The sequence below is a fragment of the Nematolebias whitei genome, chromosome 20 (genome assembly GCF_014905685.2).
Source record: "Nematolebias whitei isolate Nwh7 chromosome 20, NemWhi1, whole genome shotgun sequence".
NCBI classification, from domain to species: Eukaryota; Metazoa; Chordata; class Actinopteri; order Cyprinodontiformes; family Rivulidae; genus Nematolebias; species Nematolebias whitei.
In genome coordinates, this window is record NC_056517.1 from 32,585,011 (window position 1) to 32,605,072 (window position 20,062).

The following is a 20,062-nucleotide window of genomic DNA, read 5'->3' on the forward strand; positions in this document are numbered from 1 at the left end:
CCAACTGGAGGTTGACCCTGAAACGGTCCAGATCAAGTGATAGACTCCTCCCAGCTGGACGAGGGACTGGCAGGGATGACAAGAATAAAGAGAAAGGAGGGAGACATGGAGCGGCTAAAAAAACATGAGCTGAAGGAGCGCCGAGAGGATCAATGAGGTGTTCAGGTGTTCAATGAATGGGCTGCCGGTTCAGCTGAAGATTTTTAAACAACTCAAAGAAATCAAACAGCAATTATTCCTTTGAGATCCTGACCCTGCTGAAAAACTTTGGCTATGAAAGATCTTTAAAGTTGATTTTGGAGGAATGTTTGAAATAAAGGGCCACAGTGTTTCTCAGCAGCTAAAAATACAGTTGTGGTAAAATGAACCCCGTGCTTCTTTGGATATTAAAAGAACTGGAAACCCCCTCCCTCTCCGTCCATCTGTCATCTTTTCACTTGTTCTGTCCTAATCCCTGCCTCCAGGTTTAGACACGAGTTTGGCCCCAACAGGCCCACGAATGAAAGGGTAAGGTTTCACAAAGCATTCTTACAGCTTCGCCTCCATGGCTGCCATTTTTGTTACAGCCCAAACTTGGTCTAAAGGGGTGGAGCCTAAGATCTAAACTGAACCAAGCCTGAATCAAAGGAAATACACCTTATGGTGAGGTCATTGAAAGAGTTAACATTACAATAATACACAGTTTTAAATATATTGACAAATCTGTGTCATAAATATATTGACAAATCTGTGTCAGAAGAAAACAAATATGTTTCTGAGCCCAATAAAATATGACCAATTAAGACGTAAGAGGTGAAATCCATTAAAAGTGAACAAATAAATTTATGAATGCAATGAACAGTGGAGCTGAGATACAGGAAGTGATGGTTTTCAGAGATCAAATCCAGTTTTTTCTTCCAGTCTAGTGCCTAACACTCTTTATATGTCAATCCAAAAAAGTTTTTTCCAAGCTTGACGGTAATTTAAAAAGTTTCGACGACGGTTACGTCATTCAGTTTGGGTGCTTTTGCACGCTGCAGCTGCAAAAAATTTTAAAAAAAAAGTAAAATTCTGAATTAAGTCTACTGAACTCTGGACAGCAGACGTCTGATGGCCAGAAAAAAGGAGGATGAAGACGACAGCAGGTGCCAGGAGAGGACAGAGAGGAGGAGAGGTGGGAAAAGAGGGATGGGATCAGACACAAGGGGACTCCCCACCGTCTAAAACCTCCCCACCAGCTGCTGCCTATAATTATCCTGCTATGAACGCCATGTTTAACCCAACCTTCATGTGGAGGGTTTATGAAGGGCCGGATTGTCACTCCTCTTTAAACTGGTCGTTTCTGCAGCTGAAAACAGACAGAAGGCAGAATCATGAAGGAAAAGGGTGATTTCTGTTTTTTAAACTGCTGGAGAAACTGATGTCCAACATTCCTGACAGTCAGGGGGAAAGAAACCCCACTTTTTTATTGTACTCTGTTAATTACACAAGAGGATTAGAGCCACGGCGCAATAATTTTTCCCCCTTAATTCCCAGGAGAAAAAAAAAATCTGAATTTTGAGATTAAAGTCAAAATTTGTCATAATTCTGAAAAAAGTAAGAATTATGTTTTTTTTTTAAGTCAGAATTTTAAGAAAAAAAGTCAGAATAATCTCAGAATTCTAACTTTTTTTCCCCTCAGAATTCTGATTTTAATCACATAATTCTGACTTTTTTCTCTGAATTCTTACTTGTTCCAAAAGTTAACAAAGTCTGACTTTAATCTCAGAATTCTGACTTTTTTCTCGGAATTAACTTTAATCTCAGTATTCTGATTTATTTTTTTTTCCCCTCTGAATTATGACTTTTGTTTTCTTAAAATTTTGACTTTTTTTAACAGAATATATTGTTTTCAGAATTCTGCTGTAATGAGACAGCCAAGAGATGGATTTAGCTCAGGGGTGCTCTCTTACATTTTATAATATATGGACTAATTCAAGTACATAATATTATACTCAATTTAAACGGATTCTTTCATTCCTGTTCGCCCTGAGGAAGGGAAGAAGCAGGTGCCAGTAGCTTCTTATTTACCGTCTGCTAGGTTTAAAAACAATCCACTTCGTTCTAATAACTTCTTTCTGACTTTCGACCGACATCACTACTTCTCATTTCAGAAAGAAGATCAAAATGCATAATTACTTTGTAACAGACATCTAACTTGATTTCTACTTTGAATGAGGATTAAAAATCATTAATACTGTTTCACAGTTGATTTAAAATGAGTGGTTCACTTCAACATTTAAAATGGTTTGAACACACTTTTGATTATCAAGACATTGTAAAAATAGTAATGATAACATAAAAAAGAGAGTGTTCTTTCAATTGATTAGTTCAGGATACAATTAGAAAGTCTCTGGATGAGCTAATTTGTATTTCTGGATTCAAATCAATGAAATAACAGTTCCTGTCCCATGAAGGTCCTCAGAGGCAGGTTTTGACCCGAGGCCGAGTTCACTACACTGCCAAATTCTGACTTTAATCTCAGAATTCTGACTTTAATCTCAGAATTAATGGGGGGAAAGATTTTGCACCGTGGCCCTAATTCATAATTAATGCTCATTGTTCCCGGCCACATTTGACTTTTGTCAGTCCGGGGCTTGATCCTATCAGGTTCACCATCTCTAGTCTTTATAAAAAAAACTCAGGACATAATAAAACTGATCTGGTCATGATCGAGTTCTAAAATGATCCAAATTAAACCTCAAGTGAACAAAACCTGGAACCATCAGCTTGTAGAAGCTCCTTCAGCAGCATAACCCTCAGTGGTTTTCTGGTTGTCTCTCTCGTGGTTGTGAAGGAGTTCTGGTCCACTCTTCTTTCCATTGTTGCTTCAGTTCAGCTCTCTGAAGGTCCCATCACAGCGTTCAGTCAGACTGAGGTTCTGGACTCTGATTGTTTAGAGTATGTGTTTGGGATCATTTTCCTGATGGACCCAATTTGGTCCAAGCTTCATCTGTGGGACAGATGGACTCACATTTAGATCCAGAAACCTTTGCTGACTACACAGAGCCCGAACCATCAGCCCTCCACTGCCGTGCTGACAACTGGGAGGAGCTGTTTGCTGTGGTGCATTCTGGGTAAACCTCTCTCCTTTGGTCTGGTTCTCGTCCAGAAGTCTTGTAGTTCCTTCAGATGATGAAACTTTAAAATCTAAGTCGAGCTGCCAAGTTGTTTTTTGAGATGAGGTCACGATGACCTTTGACCTGCTGACTGAGGCCTGTAGAGTCTGAGACAGGTGGTTTGGACTTTTGGACCTGCAGCTGCTTCAATCAGAACCGAATTGAATTAAAATCGATCAAACGAAGACGGCGTGGTTCAAACATCATAATTTAATTGAGCTACAGCACAGTCTAACAGCTTCACTGGTTCATGCAGGACGAACATCTACAGTAAAACCAGGCTGGGTTCCTGCAGGAGCCACAGCACCGGGACCAGAACAAGTCCGATCTCATAGCAGCGACACGTGAAGGAACCGTGGTCCCGTCTACAACAACAACACGATAAGACACGTCGTACCGTCGATACAGCTCAGATTCAAAAAGACAAAGGACTGAACTCGTCCAAACACGTAGAAACACGTCGGCGTCCGCGACCGGACCGTGAAAATTAATCCGTAAAACAAATATAACAACAACCTGTACACGTCGGCTCGTACCTCATCGCTTAAGTAGAAAAAACAGCATTTTGGTTCTCAGGTGCATCTCATCGTAACAAATACAAAACAAACCAATAATATCTTATTCCTGGTCCTGTGAGACTCAGAGGAACATCGAGTGTGGATTTCAAAACTCTGCAGAGCTTCAGTGGTCCCTGATAATCCCGAGTCCCCCTGCAGGTTTAAGGCCTTACAACTGTGACAAAAAAACTGAGAAGTTGGGCCAAATGTGAGCAGCAGGGCATTATGGGAAATATCTGTTTGACTCTTAATTCGTAGCTGCAATCTACAGAAAATCAAACAAAGATTTACTTTTTTTTTTGTCACAAAATGTTCCAAAAACAAATAAATACAACAAAATGCATTTTTAATCCCAGAAAGTAACATTTAAATCGTTTAAACCTTTTCAGCCTTGAACTTTGTCTGTAAAAACAGTTTTACTGATAAACACTTGAACTGGTAAAACTCTTTTGTCGTTAATCTGACGACAGGAGCTCAGATTAGAAGTGAAAGTGACTCAGCTGCCGTCAGTTATTAAGTCTTTCATGTGAATCAAACTGAAGGTTGAAGGAAGAAGCTTTAGAATTTTAGTTTTCTCTACAATGTAAACAAAACATTACGAATTAAAAAGCGTCAAAATAATTTGCCAGATTTGATCCTTTGATCTTTTGAGGTTTTTTTTTATCTTATTTTATTTAAAAGTCTGTTGTTAAAAGGCTTAAAACTTTCAAAACCACCATTTAACTCTGATTAATCAGCTCGTCAATTAAATAATTAACCATAAAATCAGCTGATAAGTTCAGCAGCCAACTAATTATTAAAGCAATAATTTATTCATCCAGCCTTATGTCATCCAACTTATTAATCAAATAATTATTTAATAAACTAAACAAGTTCCTGCTGACCAATTAGCAAACTAATTAATTACCTAACAATCTTAATTAATTAGTTAGTAATTCATCTAATAATTTACCTAATCAAACAATCAATTAATCAGACAACTAATTAATTACATAATACTCTTAATTAATTAATTAGTAAGTAATTGATATAGGCAGCACGGTGGCGCAACTGGTAGAGCTGCTGCCTCTCAGCGAGCAGGTCCCTGGTTCAAACCCCGGTCCAGGGGCCTTTCTGGGTGGAGTTTGCATGTTCTTTCCGTGCATGCGTGGGTTTTCTCCGGGTGCTCCGGTTTCCTCCCACAGTCCAAAAACATGCATGTTAGGCTGATTGGTAACTCTAAAATTGTCCCTAGGTGCGAGTGAGAGAGTGAATGTTTGTTTGTCTCGTTTGTCTCGTTTGTCTCTATGTGTCCCTGTGATGGACTTGCGACCCGTCCAGGGTGTACCCCGCCCCTCGCACAGTGATTGCTGGACATGGGCACCAGCGACCCCCGTGACCCAAAATGGAATAAGCGGGTAAAGAAAATGGATGGATGGATGGGTAATTGATATAATAATTCACCTAATTAAACAATCAATTAATCAGCCAACTAATTAATTACATAATAATCGTAATTAATTAGTTAGTAATTAATCTAATCATTTACCTAATCAAACAATCATTTAATCAGCCAACTAATTAATTACATAATAATCTTAAGTAATTAGTTAGTAATTAATCTAATAATTTACCTAATTAAAAAATCAATTAATCAGCCAACTAATTAATTATCTAATCATCTCAATTAATTAGTTAATAATTAATCATTTAACTAATCAAACATTCAATTAATCAGCCAACTAAATAATTACCTAATAATCTTAATTACTTAGTAATTAATTAATCTAATTAATTACCTAATCAAACAACCGATTAAGCAGCCAACTAATTAAAGAGTATTTAGAGCAGGGCTATTCAACTGACGGCCCAGGGGCCGATTCAGGCCCACAGATGAACACAGTTCGGCCCACCAATAGGTTCATTTGAAGTAAAACTAGATTTTAAACCATAAAATAAATTTACTTATTGACAATAACTCTGGATGTTCAGCCCCTGAGCAATTTTAGTTGAATAGCCCTGATTTGGTGTCAGCCCGATCGATTGATTGATTACAGTCTAATTATTAAACCAGCCAAATAAATCAGCTGTCTGGTTGAAGAACTAATCATCTGGTCTGCTGTCGTTATGAACAATCCCGTCTTGAATTTAGTCGATCGCCTCGGATTATAAAGAACGAGTCTCGGTCAAAGGAAAACTAATTTTGGTCGACGAGAACGAGCCGAAGCTGCAAACTGTGAGTTCATCCCCCAAACATGTGGGTAAGTTCAGTCTGAGCAGAAACAAACAAAATCTGTGCAGAGACGGAGCATCCCTGGAAAAAAAAAACAGAAGCAGCTGAAACTAAAGCCTCGAATAAATTCAGCTTTTAAATGACGAGTCAAAACTGTTTTTACAGGCAGAAATACAAGTTGGTAACATTTTAAACTCCCTCATCTGAGATTTCCCTCCTCGGCGTTTGCTCTAACTTGATGCCGCACGACGTCTGAAACACGATTCTGGAGGAAAACCAAAGAAACTCGAAAAAATCTGAGTCTGTGTTCGTCTCTCAGGGTGAGGACGGAGACGTGCGAGTCCAGCTGTGGACGGTGCAAAGACATGATACAATCAGATAAATAAAGGTTCTGCTTCCTGTTGGATCCACAGTGTTCGGAGTCGGAGAGGACGGCAGCAGGTCCACAAAAACAAAACAGAACCTGAGGGGCGTGTGAAAATAAGGCCTCTTTAAGTAACAAATGATACATTTAGAAAAAGGGAGAAATAATAAAGAGGCACCAAACTTGGATTATAAAACTGCAGTCTGTCTGCGGTACCAAAACTGAGACGGTTCTATAAAAACACCATGAGGACGGAGGACTACATCATCCGAGACGATGTCCCCGACGGGAAGTGTCCCAGGTGCTGCTTCTGCCTGCGGCCACGCTTCGACTTGTTGCACCTCCTGCGGGGGGGACAAGGACGGGACAGCGAGGAGGAGACATCAACATGGAGACATTATTATCATCACATGGACTCATAAAACAAGAGACAGTTTTTAAACTGATCAATACTCTAGGCTTGTCACGATAACAAATGTTGCTGGGCGATTAATTGTCTCAGAAATTATTGCGATAAACGATAATATTGTTTGAAATTCAACAACAATTAGAAATTATTGTCAAATTTAAGAAGAAATGTTGGTTAATTTGTTTTGCATGTAGTATCTGTTTTTGACCACTGCATGGCAGTATAAGACTGTTTGAACCGAAGGATGGATAGTGAGGGAGTGAGCAGCGTGTCTCTTTAAGAAAAATGGGAGGGAGGCCTCTTGACGTGACATGGGCTGTCTCTCTTCGGTTCTCAAAATGGTGGACGCTCAGTGTGGTTTGAGCTCTTTAGCATAGCATTAATAATTATTTAATTAAAAATCAGTAAACAAGTTCTCAGTTTCTTTTTGCAGAGAAAAAAAAACACTTTTTACACGAAGGCACGGGGAATTTTGGAGCTTCGACAAGACGGAGGCTTTTTCCCCGAGGTCAGACCGTTAGCTTAGCTCGTAGCTTAGCTTTTCAGTTTAGCTGCTTTTAACGATCCAAAAACGCGATTTTTGGATCGTTAAAATGGATTTTAAAGTAACCTGTATAAATAGACTGAATGGAAAAGAAGATCAGAGAAAGGGAGGGGTCAGTGAAGCGCACTGGAGTTGAGCTTTTTGTCATCCAGTGTCTTCAGTAGAAAGAGAGAGACACGAAGAAACAATAAAGCCGATAAATGAAAATCAGGTTGATAATTTTCATTTATCATGCAATTAATGGATTTATTGTTTATTGCGACAGGCCTAATCAATACATAAAAAGCAGCATTTGAAAATAAAAATTGAACAAATTATTTGCATTAATAATGTTTAAATAAGGAACCTAAAGGCCTGGACTGTTCAGAGGTCTTTACTCACTCTGATTTTAAAAATCTGAACATTTTTTATTGCTCAGGATCAATAAACCTTCATTATTTAAGCAGATTGTCTGAGTCTGAGTCCTCCCCCTGCAGGCTAACAGGCGTCACTGCAGCTCCTGGTTCATAAACCAGACTCTGCTGCCCCCTGCTGGTCGCTGACCCTCCCTGCACCCTGTCACGTGGTGAACCTGCAGCAGGTGAGAGTACCTGGTGAAGCACATCACCACGGCGACGATGACGGCGATCTGAACCGCTCCGATGATGGCGGCGATGAGAACGTAGTGCAGCTTCTGACCGCTGGGGACCACGTAGAGGATGTTAAAGTCCAGGAGCTGGTCACACTGAGGGCCGCCGTACGCAGCCTCGCACCTGTCACATGAACACGGGTCAGTCACCATAGTTATGCCTTTTCAGGGTCAGGTTTAATGTCTGAATCAGGTCAGATCTGGTCTGTTCTGGGTCATGCGGTCCTACCTGCACGTGGGCAGTTTGTGTCTCAGCTCACACTGTCCGTGTTCACAGAACTCCGCGTAGTCCTCGGGACAGGGTTCAGGGTCCTCCACAGACCCGTCCCCCTCGTCAGGCTTCGACACGGCTGCAGAGAAAACAAGAGAATAAGAAAATCCTGGTTTCTGATTGGCTGTTGTCATGACAGCACTGAATATCCCGTCAGACACCGTCTCACCATAGATGTCCGGTTTGGACTTGGAGCCGTCGTCCTTCCTGGTTTTATCTGAAACACAAAAAGTTTTTCTGTAAATTTAAACTGGGTTCAGGATCTCACACCTGGTTTCAGATCTGTAACCTTGAGGGCTCATGGGTGTTTCGGCGAGTCCTGAGTGGTTACCTTGGCAACGGCCCACGTGTTTGATGTCGATCTTCAGCTGTTTGTGGCAGGACGCCTCGCGGACGTGGCACGGCGTGTCGTAGGTGACGCCGTCGCTGCCGCACACCGGGTTGTCGTTGTGTCCATTACACAGGATGTTACACATGCAGCTGCACACAGGAACAACACACAGGCTTTTATTTTGAAGGATGATGATATTCATTTGATTTACAGAGTCAGCATTTCCTGATTCTATTTATTAATTTCTTGTATATTTTCATAAATCCAACTCCTACAGACAATGGGCTATTTTAGCCGTTCATATATCAAAACATGCAGCTCATTTTTCATTCATCCTTTATTTAGACAGGTTAATCCCTCATTTAGGAGACATTAGGAGACAATATTTATACTCTTATTATTATTACATTTAACTTTTGAAAAAATATATTTTCCTTATAGAAATACATGGAGCTCACCTTAATTCCTTTTAAAACATTCTCTTTAAATCTGCTTCAGCTACTGGTACCACTTTTGGCTTTTAATTCTACTGTTTTGGCTGTTTGAAAGCATTTAGCTACTTTTAGCTTTTAGCTAATATTTTGCTACTTCTACATTTTTAGCAAATGTTTTTCTACTTTTAACCTTGTGTGTGTGTGTGTGTGTGTGTGTGTGTGTGTGCGTGCGTGTGTGTGTGCGTGCGTGTGTGTGTGTGTGCGTGTGTGTGTTTGTTCTCTTACAGCAGGTCCTCAGAGTCTTCGTCACATTCGGCTCCAAACCTGCAGTTCCTACATTTGGAGACCTTCTTTCCTCGACCGGAGCCTTCATCATCTGTGAACACAGAAACCTTCAGAGCTCCTCTTCCTCCTCGGCTGTCACACAACATTTGTTTCATCGTGTTGTTTCTAACAAACATGTGAGATTTAAAACAAAGTGTTTACCTCCGTCTCCGGATCCAGAACCCCCGTCTGTCAGACACAAAGACACACTGACGTTAGCTGATGACACATTTTTATTTCTCAGTTTTGACAAACTTTTAGGATCACAAAGATTCTGTTTTTGTTTTCCGGTTTTAAAATAAACTCATGGTGTTGAGAATAAAGTCAAAATATTATTTAAAGAATCAAGTGAAGCCCGAGGGAGCAGGAACCTGATGGTATTTGGTGACGGTTGTTAGAAAAGCACAGGAAGTACACTGATGCTTCTCGACGGCAGGACCCACTGAACTTTAACGCAGTCCAAATGGAAGAGTGGACCCACATAAAACATGTTAAAACAAGTGGCTGAAAGCTCTGTGCTATTTGTTTTACTGGTATTTCAAGTTACCATGGCAACCTAATTCAGCAAAGACAACCCCCCCAAAATAAACGGATTGTATGGAGAATTCTTCACATTCTAATAAAACTGTTCTTTAAAATATCTCTCGAACCTCTGGGTGTAAAATTACTGAAACGCTCTCAAAGTCACCTTTAGAGGTTCTTCTATACCTGATTAGTTATTTGGATCAAATCAGTCCTAAATGGCCACCACACCTAATACAAAATGCCTGCAAGTCATTCAGTTATAGAGATACTGAGCTACAGACTGATGTGGTAGTAGATGACGGTGATCTCCAACACAAACTTAGAAAGCTAACGGCTAAATGCAACTTTGAAATGTATTCTGATGCATGCTCAATATCCTGATGCATGCTCAATGTATTGAAATGTATTGTTATTACTATTGGTAAAACTTAAAAAGGTTAAATATTTGAGAAGTTATTTACAGTTTCTGTACCTATTATGACATTTACGGTAGTTTTCGTGCTAAAACAAAGAAATTCCTTCTTTGTAAAATCTTTATAAAAGTACGACCTCATCAGTTCATGCACACGATGATAGGTCTTTACACGGATGCTGGTTTAGTTTTAACTTCAGTATTCAGAGGATTAGGAGATTATGTGAAAACAGACGAGTTTTATTTTTGCTCGTCCGTTGTGGCAGCACGTGGTCAGCTGCAAGATGTTAACACGTTTACTGCTTTGGACCAGAGATGTGCGATGCTGCCACCTAGTGGGCTCAGATGTAACTGCAGCGTTTTGTTTCTTTGAAGTTCTCAAGTTTATATCCATCCATCCATTATCTTTACCCGCTTCTTCCTTTTTGGGTCACGGGTGCCCATGTTCAGCCATCACTGTGCAAGAGACAGGGGACACCCTGGACAGGCCTCCAGTCCATCATAGGGACACATAAAGACAAATGAGACAAACAACCATTCACTGTCTCACTCACACCTATGGACAATTTAGAGTTACCAGTCAGACTAACATGCATGTTTATGGTCTATGGGGGGGAACCGGTACCCATAGAAAATCCACGCATGCATGGAGAGAACAAGCAAACTCCACCCGGAAAGGTCGCCCAACCGGGATTTGATCTGGCGACCTTCAGCCACACCTACAACCAGCCAGTCAAACCAGGAAGTATCCTGATGCATGAGATCCAACCTCCATCAGGACCCATGAATATTTGAAGGACGGAGTGATTTCATGAACACAGCCTGTTGCTAAACGTGAGTGCGTTACCATGGTAACAGGCTCTCTCCGACACAATGCTGATGGCCCTCTGCTTCTTGCAGGCGGCTCTCCTCAGGAAGCACTCGTTCTGGTACGTGTCTCCGTTGGAGCCGCAGACGGGGACGTACTTCGTACTGCACTGAAACGGGACAAACACAAACAAAGCTTTAATCTTTAATCAGGAATGACTTCAGAACTGAATCTGGATCAGTTTGGGGCCTCGGTAAGGGGCCGGGTTTACGAGACTTACGCGGAACTGACAGACGCACTTGATGTTGTCAACGTTCTCACGGCACGTTCCTCCGAAACGACACGTCCCGGCTTCACAAACACGCAGGTCGCTCTTCTTGTCCGACAGGTCTGAAAACAAACAAACGTGTTTATAATCGACGATCACAGGAGTTCCAAGTCTTTTAACCAGACTATAAAATCCATCCATTATCTGTCATTTAAGGGAATCCCAGTTTCAGGAGTAAACTGGACCACCAGGATCTCTGATCTCTCAGACGGCTAATAGAACCACATGGAACCATAGAACGACATCAATATCTGACTGAGCCACATGGACCAGGGTTTACTTTGAGAAACCTTTGTGAGGTTCTACAGTCTAGAGTTACATTAACAAACATCACTGAAGTTGATCCGGTCCAGAGGCAGCACGAACATCTCTGGGCTCCATTTGGATCAGACCATCACAGTAGAAAACCTGGATGAGACAAATCAGGATTCTAGATTTTTATTGGAAGAAATGGACCGAAGAGGAAAAAGGCATCAGCTCTTGATGACAGCTGAAAGTCCAGAAGCCCGATTCTGGATGGCTGGATGAACCGAGAGGCTTCCGTCCGAGAGAGAAGATCCAGGTCCAAATGTTAAAGCACATGAACGAAGAAAATCCTTCTGAAGGAACGTTTGATGGTCAAATCGACTGGACTGATCACAAAAACCAGAAACACCAACAACTGTGTACCCAATGTTAGGCATGGAGGTGGTAGCATCATGCTATGGGGCTGTTAGGCTGCACAACAGTCCAGTTCTGGGCTTAGACCAGGGTTTTAACAATGTAAAACCACATTCTGCTCACAATGCAAAGGCCGACGAAAACGAGGGAACGCGTTCAAGACTGAATCTGGAACTGGTTTTACTGGAACAGATGGACTTGAACATAAACAGCAGTTTCAGTGGTGCTGCAGATAAAATCCTTGGTCCAGCAGCTGTGAACACTCAAACACATGCTACGCTATCCCAGCTTGTAATTTCATGGTAGCAGCTGATTGGTCGCTGGCACACAGGCCGACCAATCAGAGGCTGTAATTACAGGAGCCCTGAGCTCAGCCTTCCCTGTAATTAGCAAATACCTCAGAGCACTGGGGCAGCCGCATCCACCTGCTACACACACACACACACACACACACACACACATACACACGTGTGCGTGGGTGGAAACAACAACAGAAACTGTGTTTTCAGGGATTTTTCTCTCCTGCCATGGATCTGATTCCAGTTTTTCTCCTGAATCCAGCAGGAAACTGAAGAACGAGTATTTACCCACAAACCTTAAGGCTTTTCAGGGATCTATAACTACTTCCACTTATTGCTTTTAATATGTTATTTATCTGTTCTACTAAATCTTTTTGCCTGTAGCACGTGAAAACTTCTAATAACATAAAAAGCAACACATGATCGTTACATTTTTCACCAAAGGATCGTCTTGGTGCAATGCATTCTGGGGTAATGACATACATCGGTTGTAGTGGAGACAAAAACACAAGGAGTCAAGGATAAAAAGTTACAACATGTGACAATAAATTAATTTTTTTGTATTAGTCCTTATGCACAATATAAAGCTTGAAAAGATCCAACCTGATTGACTTGTGGTGTTTAATTTGTTAGCTCTGTAGCTAACCCCATATACAGTATATTACGTAGTTCTGGAACTAACGCTGTTAGCTCCGGGGCTAATGTTGTACATCGGTATATTAGCTTTGGAGCTAAACGAAAGTGGAGTCATATCTCCATTCTCCTCTCTGTCGAAGCTCTCCGGTTCAAATTAAAGAGCTAAACATCAGATAATGTCCAAAATTAACATTTAAGCTAAATGGAGCTCGCACTGGAGCAACATGACTACATAATTTTCCCAGAATGCATTCTGTGTGTCAATAATGTTTAAAAAAGTATGAAAACTAAACCGCCTACGGTTTTTTTACAATCTCTTTGCTATAGCTGAAGTAATTCCTTATCAAAAAAGGCTTATTGTTCCAAGTCAGAGATCCCTTTAACAAAACCCTCAACATTTTAACCGTTACATGAAAATAAAACTCTCCTGTTTGCTTAATTTCACCTGGAGGACCCTAGATCTGGAGGAATACACATACTCAGTCCTGGGGTACATTAGCAAATGTGCTGATGACGTCTCCACCATCAGATATGTTCAGAGCTACCCGAACAGAAAGCCTTTGCTGAATGCAGAGGTTTGCACCCTGCTGGAAACCAGGAACACTGCCTTCAGATGTGGAAACTCACAGGAGATGAGAAGGACAAGGAAAGAGCTGGTTGCTGGTATTAAGACGACCAAGGCCACATATGCACAGAGGATCCAGGGTCAATTAACCTCACAAGACCCACGGAGCATGTAGAGGGGCATTAAGTGCATAACAGATTATAAAGGCAAAAGTGAACAATGCCCTAGAGACCCATCTCTGCCTGATGCCCTCAACAAGTTCTACAAACGCTTTGAAGTCGTGAACAGACCACCCAGCACCAGACTCACCTCACCACCAGAAGAAGAGTTTCTCAGCGTGACCTCAGCAGCAGTAAGGAGTATTTTCAGGAGGATTAATCCTCGCAAGGCAACCGGCCCAGACAACATCCCCGGGAAGTTGCTGAAAGAATGTGCCAATCAGCTCTGCGAGGTGCTGGCTGACATCTTTAACTCCTCCCTCACCCTGGCAACAGTTCCCACCTGCCTGAAGACTGCAACCATCATCCCAGTCCCAAAGAGCTCTACAGTGACTGGTCTGAATGACTACCAGCCAGTGGCCCTCACCCCGATAGTCACTAAATGCTTCGAAAAACCGGTCATGACCCACATCAAAACAACCATCAACATCAATGAGGACACCAGTACGTACACCGCGAGAACCGATCAACAGAAGACACCATCTCCTCTATGGTCCACACTGCTCTCACCCACCTGGAGCAGCACTCCTACGTCTCGTATGCTCTTTGTGGACTTCACGTCTGCCTTCAACACCATGATCCCCAAAACCATGATGGACAAACTAGTCACACTAGGACTAAGCCCCTCCATTTGCAACTGGGTCCTAGACTTCTTAACAAACAGACCACAGTCAATGAGGATCCACAACTTCTCCTCCTCCACCATAACCCTCAGCACTGGTTCCCCTCAGGGATGTGTGCTGAGCCCTCTCCTGTTCACTCTGCTCACCTATGATTGTGCACCTACCCATCCAGGCTGTCATATTGTAAAGTTTGCAGATGATACAGTGGTGGTGGGATGCATCACAAACAATGATGAGTCCAGCTACAGGCAGGAGGTGGAACACCTGGAGAGCTGGTGCAAGAAGAATAACCTTCACATGAATGTGAAGAAGACGAAGGAGATGGTCGTGGACTTCAGATGGAAAAAACACAGCTACACCCCCGCCCCCCAACACACACACACACAGAACATATGAGGATTTGCAGTGGAAGTGGTCTCCAGCCACAAGTACTTGGGTGTGCACCTGAACGACAACCTCAGCTGGTGCAACAACACTTCCAGCCTGATCAAGAAAGCTCATCAGAGACTCTACTTCCTTAGGCGGCTGAGTCGAGCTGGTCTGGGAAGCTCAGTCCTCATCTCCTTCTACAGGTGTGCAGTGGAGAGCATCCTGTGCTCCAGCATCAACGTGTAGCATGGAGGCTGCACAGCTGCAGAAAGAAAAGCTTTGCAGAGAGTGGTGAAGGCTGCACAGAAGATGTTGGAGTCAGCCTCCCCACCATCACAGACATCTACACCTCTAGATGCAGGAAGAGGGCCACCTGCATCATGAAGGACCACACTCACCCAGCACACACTTTTTGCCCCACTCCCCTCAGCTCCCCTTCATGCTGCTGTGTTCATTCAAACTCATCTGCTCACACAGACTCATGCTTGTGCTGCTGCTACTAGTGCTTAGTGTGTTTTTATTAATGTTTTTCTTAGTTCATATCTTAGATCTTATTAGTTTTTCTTTTACATTTTAATACTTTTGTTGGATGTAACTGGGACCATGTGTACACAATTTCGTTCCACCACATGTGGTGCGAATGACAAATGAAGACACCCTGAATCCTTCACAAAGTTTCAAGGCAACAGGAATGATAAAATATCACGAAGAGCCAATAACAACCTGCCAATATTTTCATATTTCCCCCTGGAGAGTTTCAAACGACTCCCCGAAGCCCTCGCAGGTCCAACAAAGCCATCCGGTTGCTATGGTTGGTTACTGCCGCCTCAGCAGAGTGTTGACAGAGTCAGGCCCGAGAGACCCGAGACTCCGGCAGAGGAGCTTCAGTCCTGCAGTTCTGAGAGCCGAGGAAGCTTCAGATCTGAAGTGACAGCTCTGATTTCAGAACCGTAGAGCAAGAACCAACTGAAGTTGCTGCTTCTGCACCGAGCTAAACTCAAATTAGGAGTACCAGTAAACATAAACAATACGTTTTTATAAGTTATTGTTTAATTATTTTGTGACTGTAGAAAAATAGATCAACATATGTGAGCAAAATGTGAAGGTTTTGAGTGTTTAGATCGCAGGACAGAGGTATGCTAACAGTTTCCCTTTGTAATATACTCGTCAGTTTGAGCTTCTTTCGGCTGTTCCTCGACATGTTTTCAGCTATTTCAGTCATTTAGCTATCAAAATGTTCAGCTCATTCATAACATTATGGCTCTGACTTCTGTTTTTTTGTAACTTTGATCCTTTTTAATTTAACTTTTTTTAAATGTTTTTCTCATTGAATTCCCTGAAATAGTTTTTATAAAACTTTGACAAACTTTGTGCTCTTTGAAATCTACAACCGGTAATTCATTTTTAGCTTTTGTCTGCCGTTTTGCTCATCTTAACTTTTTAGAAACGGTTTTGCTGATTTAAGCTTTTAGCAAATGCTTTCTTAATTTTAGATTTCAGTTACTTTTTGCTAACTTTAGCTTTTGTGTAACACTTTGCCAATTTTAACTTTCATCTACTGTTTTGCTGGGATTAGCGTTTCACTACAAATATTGGCTTTCGCCTACTTCTTTGCTTACTTAAGCTTTTATCTTACATTTTGATAATTTAAGATTTTGGCTATTGTTTTGTTGGGTTTTGCTTTCAGCTCTTTTGTTAGTTTTAACTTTTTTAGTCGGCTAATTTAGCTTTAAGTTACTTTTTGCTGGGGTTAATGTTTAGCTAATGCTTAGCTCTATTTAGCTTCCAGCTTCTTTTTGCCAGCTTTGGCTGTTTTCTAACATTTGGCTAACTTCAGCATTTAACTACTACCGGTATTTTGCTGGGTATTTATTAATTTTTATTTTATTTTTTATTTTTTTTGCTTTTGTTTTTAATGTTTTAACTTTAGCTTAAAGTGTCTGTTTTCAGCTAAAAAAGCTATATTTTTTCATAAACCGCTAAAATGTGGTGCAGCAAACCTCCCACATCTATAAAGAACCACATTTTTCAACCGTGTTTCCAACAAAGCAGCTTTTAAAAAAACAAAGTTTTGTTTAATTTGGAGCTAAAACTGTGAGCCGAACGTTAGAAATCCTTTTTTCTTCGGCAGGTTTTCAGTTGCTGAGGGTTCAGGGAAACAGGAAGTGACTTTTCAGCTCGGCTGATCTCAGGTCAGTCAGAACCAAACCAGGTCAGCCTGAAACTGAAGTGCAGCTCAGAGGTTCAGCCAAGCGTCGACTGATCATTGCTCCTCTCCTCCTCCTCTTTTCATCACCATCTTCCTCAGACATTCAAAGGAGCAAAAAGTCCTGACTCTGGTTTCAGCAGAACCTTCAGCAGACTAGAGTCATTATTGTGACAGTTATTTTCTCTCAGCTTTCTCTTACTAAAAACCAACACTAGTCGAAATCTCACCCACAATAAATCCTCACTGCTCTCGTTTCTCGGCGCCTGGATGAAAACTAAAAAACTCACTGACCACCAAGGACAGAAACTGGTGCAAAGTGGAGCATCTTCCCAGAGGAGAACATCTGCGATGGAGCTGAAGTGTAAAAATAGGAAATTAAAAACGTCTTCAGATCCTCAGAAAGTGACGGAGCGCAGTTATTTCTGCCTCCACATTTAGATCAGAGGCGTGGAGCTCGTCTGTAGTTACAGCTCGCCGGACGACCCAACCCGACCAGAACCAGCTGCAGTAAATCTAAAATAACTTCACAGAGTTTGGCTCTTTTTTAAAGCGGCTGCAGCTTCTGTTCTGCAGCTGGGAGGAGGCGATTTGTTTATTTTCAGCAGCCGACTGTACCAATGGGAGCAGAACTGATGGGTCCCGGATCGGACGCAGAACCAGCACTGAGATCTGGACCACATCTGTCCAGCTGTGACCCGTCTCACAACAACACACAAGCCGTTCAACTCAAGACTTTTCTTAAAAGCAGAACTTTTAAAATGTTCCAACTAAGAGTTTTCCGCTCCGTTTCAGATGACGGATCCAAAAACCAGCTGACAACCCAAAAAACATCAGACTACAAGTTTTATTTTTATTACAAAATGAACACTTACTTTTATGATCTGTTTTCTTGGTTTGGATTGATGGATTTCACTGGCTTTGTAAAGTCAGACAGATTGTAACTCTTTGTCTTTTTAGCTCCTAAATGAAACCATTTTATTAAAAAAATCAATAAAATGACTGAAACTTGAGACTTTTTTTTATTTTTTCTGGATGTAAATCACTTTTTCGGATGATTATTTCCTCTGGTATCAGATGCTGCGCAGCTGGGAGAATTTTTGCTGAAACCGTTTTACTTTTAGGCATTTGTTATGATGCGTAACCACGGCAACAAGGTGGTTTTTTTTTAAAACTACCACGAGCAGCTGATTAACATCTCAAAAGCTCAAACGCCTCAACTACAGCCCCAAATCCCAAATGAGTTGAAAAGGAGGCGCCGTGGAAGAATTCCTGTCAACCTGGCGGCGGTGCTCGAGTACCTGACCACCGAGATCCCGGAGCTGGTTGGGAATCTCGGCTCATGAGGATCGGGATCATCCCCCAGCACCTTCAGCTGTCTGTCTGTGGTGACGAGGAGCTCGGCAGACTGCTGGGAGGAGTGACCATCGCTCAGGGAGGAATTCTGCCCAGGAGGACCAGGAGGCCCGCCAGATCTGACAGCAAGCTGGATCTGGGTGGATGGATCTGTGACCAGATTCGCTACAGGAGATCCTTCCTGCCCACAACTATCAGCATCTAGCAACTCTTGAATGGAACCAGGATGATGAGCTAGGACACTTCATTTCCCTCTGTGATTAATTAAGCATGTTTGAATTTGAATTTAAAGTCTCGCTTCCAAAACCTAGAAACAGCTCTGAGCAGTAACAGCATCGCTCAGTTATTGCATTTTATTTTGAAAGGATAATAAAGTGGAAACTATAGGCAGGGGTGAGCTCAGCTTAACTGACAGAACACATCTAACGAGGGGTGCACGGATAAATTTATCAGCCCCGATTTCCTTAATTTTGGCAAATTGGGAAATCGGCCGATACACGAGAAACCGATGTTACAGATTTTTTTTTTAGTTTTAACAACAATTGTTGGAACTTCATTTATCTTTCAGAGCACCACCTCACGGCCGGTTAAAACAAGTTTGCATTGTTTCTAGGATATTGTTCAAGGGTATGTTTTTTCAATCAAATAATGTTGGAAAATTGAAGGTGCATTGTGAACTTATAACACCAGACAGTGTCGCTTATAAAACAAAATCAGTATCGGTCAAAACCGGAATGAGCAGGTCAGACTTTTTAGAACTCGGTGATCGGCCAGAAAACTGCAATGGGCGCACCCCTACGTCTAACCCCATCACTGTATTTTATTTTGAAAGGATTATGTGATTAATTCTGAGCACAAACAGAAGAGCTGAAGCTCCAGCTCTGGATGTTCACGTCTCGTTAAACACTGGTCCAAATCTGCCTGTCTTCGTGTCTAAAGTGGATCAGAAAGATCTTGTTACTTCCAAGGTGGATCACCAAATGACGTGCATATGTGTACGCAAAACAAAAAAATAAACCATGGCTTTTTTTTAAATGTGGCCTCGCTGCTCGCAACACTCAGAGTTCATTTAGACAAAACCAGAAACTTCACTCATTTTTATCAAATTTTCCTCCAAATTTCAGTGAAAACTTCTGCTGTGAACACGCCGGCTCTTGCTGGAGCAGCGGGACGTTCTTCTTCTCAGCGTTCCTTTATTTCCTTATATCCAGTTGACGTTGCATCTTATTGTAACGTCCGCACTCGTCTCTTTTCTTTCTTCTTGTCGTAGAAAGAAAGGAGACGAGTGAGGAGCAACGATCTATGGTGCAACAACAACAAGAGAGGGGGGATGTGGTCTGACTCTGGGTTTACCACACACACACACACACACACACACACAGAAGCTCCCGGTCGACCTCGCCCTCTTCCTCCCACCCTGTAATTAACCCAAGAATAGAGCCGTTTAACGTGAGGAGTGGTCAACACACACACACACACACAGTTACATCACTTTATTAAACCCCGTTGCCATGACAACCCTGTCAGATGATGAAGCATCCTTCTGTTATCCCAAAACTGCATCCCATTGATCCTCCTGCAGGGGTTCCCATGACAACAGTGGGGTCAGGATGATAACAGCTGGGTCACGTGATCGGACACAATAAAGGTGGGGGGATGACCTCTGACCTGCACCTTCAGGTGTGTGTGTGTGTGTGTGTGTGTGTGTGTGGTCACCTGGAGGACAGTCGGCGGACTTCCCCGGACCGCAGTCCGGGCTCCCGCGGGGGAACGAGGTCCGAGCGCCAGGGAGTCCCAGTAGGACCAGTATGCAGCAGAGCCAGGAGAACCGGACCTCCGGAGCCAT

General features: G+C 42.2%; 1 protein-coding gene across 1 annotated transcript; it reads right to left on the reverse strand.

Annotated features, from left to right (window-relative positions):
* Positions 1 to 5,974: 5,974 nt before the first annotated feature.
* LOC119426774 (tomoregulin-1) lies at positions 5,975 to 20,062 on the reverse strand. The gene is made up of 10 exons (XM_037694356.1): positions 19,933 to 20,062; positions 11,237 to 11,346; positions 10,996 to 11,125; positions 9,374 to 9,400; positions 9,173 to 9,263; positions 8,454 to 8,602; positions 8,292 to 8,339; positions 8,081 to 8,201; positions 7,814 to 7,975; positions 5,975 to 6,614 (listed from the first exon to the last, which is right to left on the reverse strand). The coding sequence occupies exons 1-10, from the start codon at positions 20,060 to 20,062 to the stop codon at positions 6,530 to 6,532; spliced, it is 1,053 nt and encodes a 350-aa protein (XP_037550284.1). The 3' UTR covers positions 5,975 to 6,529.